Source organism: Galeopterus variegatus, unplaced genomic scaffold, assembly GCF_000696425.1.
Source record: "Galeopterus variegatus unplaced genomic scaffold, G_variegatus-3.0.2 Scaffold1582, whole genome shotgun sequence".
Taxonomy (NCBI): domain Eukaryota; kingdom Metazoa; phylum Chordata; class Mammalia; order Dermoptera; family Cynocephalidae; genus Galeopterus; species Galeopterus variegatus.
In genome coordinates, this window is record NW_007727693.1 from 217,962 (window position 1) to 230,140 (window position 12,179).

At 34.2% G+C, this 12,179-nt stretch overlaps 1 protein-coding gene across 1 annotated transcript in view; it reads right to left on the reverse strand.

The window, feature by feature from the left end:
- PLCZ1 (phospholipase C, zeta 1) overlaps positions 1–12,179 on the reverse strand; it is a 62,659-nt gene that overhangs the window by 33,173 nt on the left and 17,307 nt on the right. The window contains exons 2-4 of the mRNA XM_008577816.1: positions 10,140–10,371; positions 6,393–6,594; positions 727–871 (exon numbers count right to left, since the gene is read on the reverse strand). Coding sequence (XP_008576038.1) covers positions 727–871; positions 6,393–6,594; positions 10,140–10,371 — 579 coding nt within the window. The remainder of the gene's footprint in view (positions 1–726; positions 872–6,392; positions 6,595–10,139; positions 10,372–12,179) is intronic.

Genomic DNA, 12,179 nt, shown 5'->3' on the forward strand with positions numbered 1-12,179 from the left:
AATTATTTAAAACTCCTTAAAATAGAGGGATTACTAAAACCTACTCAATTTATAGACTAGGATTGGTAAACTGAATTTAGTTCGAGGAAGATCTAGATCTTTGAATCTGTAACTTTAGTAAATTGAATAACAATTTTAAAATCCAAAATAAACTTCTGAACACTTCTTGCTATAGAAATAGCTGTCATTATAGTCAGAAAATAATGTCAACAAGATAAAGCACTGGTGGCATTTTATTTTATTTTGTGTCTTAAAAGTGAATGTTGATTAAATATTAACTACTATTTAGGCCAATATTTCTCAAACTTTCTTAGCCGTAATTGACAGTGAGAAACATATTTTACATTGTGGCACAATTCACATAAAAACACATACATGCACAATTAAAAAGTTTCATGAAACAACATGTACCTTACTACCTGAGTTAACTTTGATAGATCTACCTTTAATGATATACTACATGGATTTCACTCCTACTAATGGGTCATTACCAACAATTTGAAATATCACTAGTCTAAACTAAGTCCAAGCATTATAGAATACTGAAGTAAGTAAATCATGATTGACTCTGTTTAAATAACTACAATTTAAGAAAGATAGGTACGTACCATGAATGCATAAATATCACTAGTCTAAACTAAGTCCAAGCATTATAGAATACTGAAGTAAGTAAATTATGATTGACTCTGTTTAAATAACTACAATTTAAGAAAGATAGGTACGTACCATGAATGCATATTTGTGTATTGCTTGGATAACAGTTTTAAAGAGGAGCTTGCTGGTGAGTGTATAACCGTGGTACACAACAGGTTCATTTTGTGATCCATCCCAGCAGTCAATTTCTAGACAGCGGCATCCTTTCACAAGGGCACTAGTAAAATTTAAGCAAAACAAAGTGTCACTCCTGGACCATTAAAAATATATACCATAGTGTAAAAATACTCCAAAAACTATCTGGGATTGTGCAATAAATGAAGAAACAAATCCATAGTAAAGACAAGTTTTGAGTCTCTAGAAATTCACGACATTAAAAAGGAAGAGACAAACTGCCTGTGTAATACAGTAGTATGTCTGCTCCTTTCTAGTCAAATGTTTTCTATTCAAGGCTTGGTTTACAGTAAGCAAAGAAGATGCCTACCTCCATAGCTGTAGCTCCAAAACATCCCTACTTCCAACCCAAACAATTTTGCTTATGGTGATATCTATTTTTAAATACATTACCATTGAAGTGAAATAATGTTCAAAGCCTTCTCAGAATAATAAAATATATTAATAAAATTTTATTTGATTATCTACTCATAGGTTTGGGGGAATGGCATATATGGTGCTAAAGGAAGAAAAAAGAGGGGAAAAAATGATGATAATACCTGCTCCCTGGAGAAAATGTTGGATGGAGGGGATGGAAGTGTGGAAGCTAGAGGGCCTGATGACTCAGTAAACAATCTTCACCTTCTTTAACCATTTTATGTAAGACCATCTCTAATTCTAATCCAAGTAAGAGCTAGAGAAAAGTAAGATTTACACAAAGGAAGGCTGAATGCCTGCTAATCTAGGTGTATTTGACACATGATTTCACTAGAAGAAAAGTTTGAATGGATAGGCTCAGAATACACCAAGTTCACAGCTTTATCAAAATTGAGGAAAACATATTTCCACTTCTGCTAATATTTAAAACTGGATCTAACTTTTCCACCTCACATACAAATTTCATGTTCTTGACCTAGACATAAATTCTATCTTAGATTCATAAGTCAGTTGTACCCTCTAGGTTTAAATGAATTTTCACTGTTCTTACTACAAGGGAGCAGTGACAAGATACTTTATTAACAGGTTTAGTTTTGTTTACACTGTGTCAATCACTGCTGATTGCATACAGATTTTTCACTGACTGATAAGTATACACATAGAGATGTCTCAAAATCTTCATAGCCAGTCCAGAGTGGGTCATCGCATGCTGCCATAAAACAGGTTACTTTTGCTAAAAAATACAGAGTTCACTAAAATTTATTGATTTATTTTAGAAATTTCATTGATTTATAAAAATGTGTATAAGATGAAATATGCAGTAAGATGAAATGTTTTATTTCATAGATACACACACATATTTGTGTTGAATTGAATATACCTGCTTCTTATTTTCTATAAGTATGGCCTAACATGAAGCTGATATTTGCCAGCCACCATGCCAGCACCTCCAATATATGCAATGGTTATTGTTGTGGACTCTAAATTTTGAGATTTCTGTCTATTCCTTATGCTCTAAGTTCTACAAGAGCAGAGACTAAAATTTCAGTCTCATAAAAAAACTTGACATATAGTTGAATATTAACACATATTTATTGTGCTTGCATTAGAAAAAATGAGAACTATAAGGATTTAAGAAGGAAAGTGGAAGACAGACAGACGTGATCGCCTAAAATACAATCATTGAAGAGATGGAACTGAAGCAGAAGAGGGCTGACTTGAAACACCAGGATTTTAGAATTGATACTCATGTACTGGGAAAGAGATTAAACAAGCTCTCTTGCCATATACATAGTGATATTTTCTCATAGAAAGCCTAGTTAACACTTGTTTTCCAAGAAGTTTATTAAATTAGGTCAGATTGTCAGTTGGGACAATGTTAAACAAGCTCTCTTGCCATATACATAGTGATATTTTCTCATAGAAAGTCTAGTTAACACTTGTTTTCCAAGAAGTTTATTAAATTAGGTCAGATTGTCAGTTGGGACAATTTTGCCTCAAAGGAGATATTTGGCAATGTCTGGAAACATTTTTGATTGCCACAATTGGGGATGGGGGAGGTTTGTAACTGGCATCTAGTGTGTAGAAGCCAGGGATGTTACGAAGCATTCTACAATGCACAGGACAGCCCCCTACAACAAAGAATGATCTGACTTGAAGAGTTCGAGAAACCCCGCGTAAGTAGTGACAGCCTGAAGAAGGGAATGTGGTCCCAGCACCAAGTACTTATATAAAATCAGTAGTTTTCCCAAATAGAAGCACAGAGCACCAAATGCACCATATGAGAAAACAGACTTTTCAGATCTGGTACTTCTTTGGGGATCAAATTTAGTCCCTTCCTAGGGAGATGACTCAAGCAGTATGTAGGTAGAAGTGTAGCTGAGAAAAGATAAAGCAATTATGACACTAAGTTAAGGTACTGAATTCAGAAAAATAAAAAACAGAGAGGGAGTGAAAGAGAGAACACATTTTCCCTTGGGAATAATATGGATGAAAGATGGATGAAATCCTGGGAAGGTAGGGCATTAGAAGGAAAGGGAGTTGGTAAATATCTATCTTGGAGGCTTCAACGAAACAAATATAGTATAAAATTAAATAATTAATAAAATTTTTTATTTGGGGGGGTTGTTTGTTTTTGAAGTGCACACTGCTTTATTCAGGCATGTGACAATGCATTATAATGTAAAACTTCAGAGCTTTGTTATCCACTTGTCCTTGTGTTGGAGAAATGGACCTAAAACACTCTTCTAGAGAAATCGTGTCTGACCTATTGATATTTCCATGGGTGAATAAGATGGCCACCTTTCTAGGCACAAGTCCTAAATTGGGCTCTATTTGTAAAATTATAAATGAACATATTTCTCAGCTTGTGGATTTTCTAATACATTTAGATTTCAAATTGGAGAAGAAGCAATGTTTATTTGTCAAATTTCTTAATTTCCATGAAAGGATGATTGCTTTACCCTACTCTTCCGTGATTGTCGAAGTGTCTTGCCCTTTTATAAATAAAGAGCATCAGTTCTCTGGGATGCTGCAAGAGAACAAACTTGAACTCTCTAGAGGGGTTGGGAGTGCCTACCAAAATCTCGGTTGTGGAAGAACTTTTCATAAATAGTACTGATTCTTGCTAATTCTCCATACAGTTTTAATTTTATGCATTGATGAAATCAACCTTTACAAAATTACATATTGAGACTACATGGCTTGGTCTTCAGCAGAAGTGTTTTAGGTGGGTTACACTGTGACAAGTCAACCACTAATATTCAGAGGCATATGAGAGAAAGTTAGATCTTCTCTAGTAGTGATATTGAGGCATTCTGTGTTATTTCACTCTTGGCTTTGGCCATTAGAAAGCTTATGGGTGAATTTCTGTCTGCATTCTAGAATCTGCACATGACTTTGTGGTATGAAATTCCTATTCAACTTTACCTATTCATCATTAAAATCTCCTTCAAATACTTCCTATAAATTACCAGGGTATAAAATATTATAATTTTTACTAATGGTAAGTTTCTTTAAATTGTGTAACATATTTTTTTCTATTTGAAGCTGAATTGTAACTGGCAATAAAAATAAGTTGGAGGAGCTTTCGCTGAATTAAAATTTTTAATGTTTTATGGCAGGTAATATCCATTTTCCTCTTTTAAAAATGAGGAAACAGGGACACAAAGAGGTTATATCAGTCACAAAATTAACAAATAAATGGAAGAGAGGAAGTGTGAGCATCAGAAACTTAAACACCGATGCTTAAACATTACATTATACCACTTCTGATGAGCAGAGAAATTTTGAAAGACTTGCATTCTATGGGTGCATCTTCCAAATGTGGGTGAAGAAAAAAGAAAAGAAATAAATTTGTAGTTGGGTGGAACATTTTCTTAGAATTCGTAAGTAATTTTCTGTATTTTTAAATAAACTTGTTTTAAAATTCATATTTTCTTCATTTTAAAAAATTAGAATAATAAAGTATGAATAGAAATTTCTACAACAAAATTATAGTGATAAATTGAGCTATCTTTATAGAATTCTAAATGGATACATTTCTGAATTTATGGATGCATGTATTTACTTAGATTTTAAATTGGAGAAGTAATGTTTATTTGTAAATTTGATATTATGGAATTAATTCAAAATTATTTTATCTATGATTTTTCCTTAAGTAATATCATCTAATCACCTGGCTTTAAATATCACCTTTATGCTGATGACTTCCAATTCTATTTTCCAGTTGGGATATTTTTTTTTGAATTCCAGACACATATACCCAATTGGCTATTTGATTCAGTCCTTTGGTAAGTCAATGTACCTCAAACTTAAGATGGGAACCACAGAATTCTTGCTTTTGCCTCATACCCTACAACAAGCTTCTCTCTCAGGCTTCACCATCTCATTCAACATTCATTGCATTTGGTCATTGGGCTAAAAATCGTGATTCTTCTCTCCCCCTCGTACCTTTCTTCAAATCATCTGGTAAGTCTCATTGGCTCTGCTGCCTTAAAATATCTCAAATTCAGCCACTTGCCATCATTTCAGCTACTACCTCGTGAGTTCATCTACACAACTATTGTCACCTGGACTGCTACAGTATCTTCCCAAATCATCTGCTATTTCTGTCCCATCAGTATTTCCTCCACAGTAAAGAGTAAATCAAATTATGACACTGTCTTAAGGAAAATCCCTTCAGTGGCTTTCCATTTCAACTGGAAAAAAGTTTCCTTTTATCATCAGTCAGGTCACAACTATGTGACCTCTTGAGAAGCCTTTCCTGACAACTTTACCTTAAGTAACACTCTCCACCCCCTAGTCATTTCCTATCACATTAGCTTAGTTCGTCTTCTCTACAGGACTCTGAAAATATTAATTTACCAGTGTATTATCTGTCTGTGGTAATGTGAAGATGAGTGTAGCAGCTTTGAAGTGTCTCAGCTGACTGACCAAATGGAAGCCCATTTCCTATCACATTAGCTTAGTTCGTCTTCTCTACAGGACTCTGAAAATATTAATTTACCAGTGTATTATCTGTCTGTGCTAATGTGAAGATGAGTGTAGCAGCTTTGAAGTGTCTCAGCTGACTGACCAAATGGAAGCCCAGTATTAACAGTATGATCCATACAGGACGTAAAATTGAAGTTGCAATATGGATTACTTGTAATCCGTATAAATTATTTGTCATATCAATCAATAAAAATCATTATCAATAAGTGCCAAATTACACAATTTACTGTATTTATGTGTTGGTTTTACTTAAAGCATTGTGTCCTGATGTCTGGGAATTAATTTTAACCATGTTTGTTAAAATCTAGTATGTTCTGATTAGCTAAATAAGATAAGTCTTCTTCACATGTTTTCCTATGAGAAGTATCCAAGTTATTCAGCAAATTTCAGAAGGGCTATAAACATAGAGAGGAGGTCAGAAGGCAGGATTAGAAGAAAAGTATATGATACTAATATATACAATAATTTATGCTACCACTTCATCCAAAGGTTGGATCATCAAGATATGTACAAATAAAAATTCCTCTTTCCTGTGAGTTTGGGTAACAGGCATAATATGTTTTTTAAGGTTCACTATTGCCTATTGAGGTAGACACAAACAGGAGCTTCCAATTGTTTTAAAATGTAATAGATTTAAAAATCAAAATAAATACCTTACATATCCCCAAAGGTCACTTCGTCCCACTAATTGATCCGATATCAAATATGTGTTATGTGAAGTTGAAATAAAATAATCACATAATGGATGAGTCATATCTTGATAAACTCTTTTACACTCTTGTTTAAATAGTAGACATTCAGGTGAATACATGTATCTTGTAAAACCTTCAAATGACATCTGCTGTACTTTCTTAACTATGAAAAATAAGTAAAAAGATACAGAAATACCATTAGCAATAAAAAAATCACGTCTCACTTGTAAACTTATTCAGTAGTAGAGCATCTTTCTAAAATATTTGTTTAGAGTTAATATTAATACTATTTCTACTTTTTTGGAAACACATTTTTCTAGTGAATATCCAGTTCTTCTATATCAATATTCAAGTAGAGAATATAGTATTTAATTATCTCTATTTGTTTTATGTTTTAAAAAATACATACAAGAAAATTACATCTATCACAGATCAATAAACTTCAGCAAGCTACATATCTGGATAACTGGCACTCAGGTCAAAGAACTGACTATTACAGCACCCTGGAAGCCTTCTCTCTACTAACTTTCCAGTAACTCCCTCACCCAAGTGTATCCACTGCTCTGGCTCTAAAAACATAGATTAGTTTTCTCTGGTTTTTGTACTTCATATGAATAAACTCAACTCATAGAGTATGTATTTTTTGTGTGTGTCTGGTTTCTTTTATTCCACATTATGTTTCTAAGATTTATTCCTGTAACTACATGTAGTTAAACATTGTTCATTCCCATTGCTGCGTAGAGTTTCATTGTATGAGTATACTACAACTTATTTATTTACTTTATTCTTGAGTATTTAAATAATTTCCTGTTTGGGACTATTATAAGTAGTGCTGCTATAAAACAACTGGTGTATGACTTTTGATGAAAGTATGTATACATTTCGGTTTGGTGCATGCCTAGGAATGGAATTGCTGGATCACTTGCATTATGATCATCTTTAGTAAATTATCTCTGAACTTTTTCACTCCGAATAATGTGCACCAGAATTATTGATTTAAGCAGAACACTGGCTCTGAAACCAAACAGTTGTAGTTCAAATCCATTTACTCGTTACATGACTTTGAGCATGCTAGTTAACTTCTCCCTGTCTGTGAATGGGGGTAATCATAGACTCTACCCCTATTGTATTAGCTCTAGAAATGTTAGTTGCTGTTGCTGCTGTTGATAGTTGTTTGGCTCAAAAGAAAAGCTGACATGGGTATTCACTTTAGACTTGAGTGTGATCTTTGGCAAGGAATTATATTTCCAGGAATTTATTCTACAGAAGTAGAGACTCAGACAAAGATTGATGTGCAAGAAGGCTCACACTAGCATTGTTTATAAAAGCAAAATAAATGAGGAGGAAACAAATTAAAGCTCAAAATATGATACAATACTAAGCAGCCATTAAAACTAATGTATCATAAAAAATATATAGTGACGTAAGTGAATGTTTATGACAATGTAAAAGTGAAAAAGCCAGCATTCAAAATACTATTACAATTTTGGTTTAAAAAAAATAAAAACTAGAAGAAAATATATAAAATGTTTATAGGCATAAGAACCCTCTACTTCAAAATGATGTAAATTTAGGAATATGGAAGCCTATGGAACAAATGCATTGTGCGTTGTAACAGGAGTGATTCGCATTCATTAATTCTTTTTCCCTGAGCAGTGATTGGCTTGCAGCCCTTTTGAACTATTAAAAATTAAATAAATAGCTTTAATAACAGAATAGAAAACAAACTCATTTTGTGCCCTTAAGAACTAACAGGTTGAGATGAAGATTAATCTCATGGATTGAAAAAACATCATTTGGTGCATGTCACATTCCAGTGTGGGAAGAGGTTGAGGAGCCTGGCAGCATCTGGGACTATTAGGTCACAATTCAAATTGGCCCTAATCATTAGACCCTAAAGTGATAAATAATTATGTAAGTGAAATACAAGTTCTTGGCTGTGTATGAGAATATCTGAGGCAGGTGAAGGCTCGAAAGACAAAATGGACAAACAGTATAACGTTATAGTTAAAATTCCAAGGTGTCACTGCCCAAATCACTATATCCCTTTGTATCTTTTAATTTACCAACTGAAGCTAACAGTGCCAAAGTCTTTTTTTTTTTTTTTTGTAATATTCACCAGATCAGTGTTACAGAAGTGCTTGTCTGTAAACTGGTTGTTTCTGGTCTGCAATGACATAAAGAACTTGAGCCAGAACATAAATCAGTTCACTACTTGCTTAGAGAAAGAAAAAAAAGTCAGCTGAACTTTTCAGGTGTGCTTTTGTTGCTTAACATTCTGGTACAATCTCCTTATCTTGTTGCAAACCTGAAAAAGGTTAATGGTGCTCAGACTGAGCTGTTACTAGCACTGCACTCAGTCGTACCACTACAATGCTTAAAACCCTCCAAAATCTTTACGTGGCATTGAGTCATGAAGCCACAGTCTTAATTACGGCCTATAATACTGTACATGATTTGATCTCTGCCTGTCCTTCCAACTCATCTCTCCCTCATTCTCCAAATTCTAACCACACTGTCGTCTTCTGTTCCTTGAATTCTCCAACTCAAATCCAATGCTTCTCTCCGCTGGACCTTAGACTCTTCTCCCATTTTGCCACCTGACATTAATTCTCTATCACCTTCTCTTTATTTTTTTCATAGCACATAACACTCTCCAAAATTAACCTTTTATATACCTAATTATTTATGTCAATCTTCTTCCAGATCCCATCAGGAATATAATACCTAGTTGCTTTGTTCTCCAATTTATCCCCAGCCCCTAGAATAACACTTGATTGCCACATATAAACATTTGGATAAAGTATGAATGCATAATTCAATGAAGGGATGAGTTTAACTTTGTAAGAACCCATGTTATATGTTAAATACTGGTAAACTAAATCAACTTTCAAAAGCAGAGTATGGACTTTCACAACCTCCCTTGATGTTAAGTGAATATTTTGAGCTATTCTATCAGTTAATTTCTATGGGGTTAAACATTGTGCTTTAACAATTTTTTTGTGCACATAATTCTGCAAATATTTTATTTCATTGTGTTTACGGTTTTATTTAAACATGAGCATAAATGAAAACATTTGAAGTGTTTCACCCATTGAAGGATGGGACAAAGATCACAAATTATATGACAGATTATTAGCCTAAATGGTTGTTTAATTTAAACCAAATGACTATGTGTTCAAAAGTAAAGAAAAAGTGAAACTTTTAAAATATTTATAAAGTCCTGTAGTAATTATATTTATAAACAGAGAAGAAATTAGTGATTTTGTAATATTTTGTCTTCTTTCTAGAATTGTTTTCATTTAGCTCATTTAATTTTCATATATATTTTCAATTATATAATGCAAAAAAAAGAAAGATTGCCTATAATTAGGTTTTTATCTTATTCATGAGATCAAGACACTTTTTTTAATAGGGTACATGTAACAGAACCCTTGTCTTACTTTTATACCTAAGGTCATTTCAGCGAAATGTTACATGGAAACAGTTAAAAGAAAGGAGCTGGATGATGCAGTAGGAAAAAATGCCATGGTTACACAGTACAGCTTTCTAAAAGGTACATATACACTCCATAAAATACAAAAAGTCCCAATATTTTATAATTTCCAGAAGAAATTCGTCCCATACAAAAATTTAAATTTGATAATCGTAACTCATAAAAAATACTTTGCTTATAAATATTGACAAAGCTTTGAAATGCAAACATACCTTCATCGATGGGCTCATATTTCTGAATGATCTCAGAAGCAATAGTTCTACTCATCTCAAATGCATATTGTTCTTGTGTCAGAAATTCAACCAGATCGTTTTCCAAAAGAATTTTCCGGTTTTCGGAATACGTGTTGAAAATCTCAACAATTTCTTCTCTATGTACAATAATTCGATAAATTGATCTAAATTCTTCTATGGTGATTCTTCCTTGTTTCAGCCTGTCATTTTCCTACTAAAAAAAAATGACTGGTGGGCTCACATTGTGAGTGTGAAAAATATACAAAACAAATGTTAAAAGTATTCATGTGAGATATATATATATATATATATATATATATATATAGCAATTTATACTTGAAAGATAAAACACTGCAGAAACTTACTACTGATTCTTATTGCAAGCGAAATATATAGAACCACATGCAATGATGCCAAAGATGGGAAAGGTTAGTGAATCATCATTTCTTAAAACCCAGTGGACCACTAGGGGATCGAAAGGGATGTGGGAGAAGATGAGAGTTTCAGCTTGTCTTTCAATGACACATTTCTCTTTGTATTCAACTGTATTTCAGTCCCTTCTTAATACTATGCCAGGCAGTGTGTAACCCCATGTCACCAATGTGCGTACTGGACCATAAATATCAGAGTGAATCAGAGACATTCAAGATGACCTGTCTCTTGGAAGGGGCACTGGGCCACTCAGCAGCTTTTCTACAATAGTGAGTGACCCTGGTTGGGGTTTCCATGGTCTCAGGTAGGACCTCAGGTTTGTGGGAGAGGTGCTGGGGCAATTGGGTGCTCCTCTGCTTGGGTAGGTGGGGTCACCAGGGAGACAGATGAGTTTTTAGGCCCAGTGCCCCTTCCAAGAGACTGTAAACTTCAGAAGATGTAGCAGTTGTGTAACACCTTGAAGAAGTGGAGTCGCAGTAATCTCTGAAGGATTTGGGGCCGGGACAAACAAGATGGGTTTCAATAAGAAAGAGGGAATTCCCCTGGGTGTCATGAACAATTCATGTCTGAACTGTATGAGATAAGAGATGGGAAAGTAGGCTGAGGCTGGTTATTAAAAGTCACAGAACCACCGTGAGGTTCTCAGTAGGAAAATGACTAGCAAGAGCAGAAGTTTAGTATGATTAGTTGAGCCTTACCAATTGGAAAAGCTGGAAAACTGCAGGAAAGAGAGCAGAGAAGATTCAAATGGAAAGTGGTAACTAGACACAAAAGGACAGATCTCAGTGAGGTGATGAGGGAGAAGTCAGAAGGATTCAACCCATTAAAGTTTCAGATGCATGAAAGAGAGAATTTAGGAATGCCTGGAGTGGGAGAGAATTAGAATAACTAGTAGAATAACAGTACCTCTAACAAATAAAAAATTGGAGAATAGAAGTTCAACTTAGAGGAACACTTAATTTCAAAAGGGGCTTTTTTTTTTACACTTAACTCTCTAAACTGTAGACAGTTTAAATATAAGAAACGTGTGTTGAAAGGACATTGTATCGTGGTGAAAAGCTGAGAGAACTTGTAGAAAGATAGAACTGACATCATATTCCATACTTCAAAGTGTATGGAACTTTGGAGATATAAATTAAGCTTTTTGAGCTTCATGTTATCAGCAAAATGCGGACAAACAGCACCACTTGTGTTATCAGGCGGCTGTGAGGATTGGAGACATACAGTGAACGGTAGTTCTAGATATCAATGTATTATTATGTATCACATACGTCTGCTTCCCTCTCGTCATCCAGCCTAGTGTTTCATTTTTCGACAATTTTGCCTATAAGTCATACACCATTGTAGAACCACTATGGTAAAATAGGAGACAAACATGCTGGAAAAGATCTCTTTATTTAATTAGGAAAGTTCAATGGTAGTTACCAGACAGTTTAATAGGAGGGTTTCCACAAGCAGTCAGAGCTGGGAACCAAATATAAAAACCATCATGTCGGTTCAAAGAGGAACACTAATCTACGCATTCGGAGCAACTTGAAAAAGCAGGGACTGGAATAAAGCACCAGGTGGGAATGAGATGAAGATAAG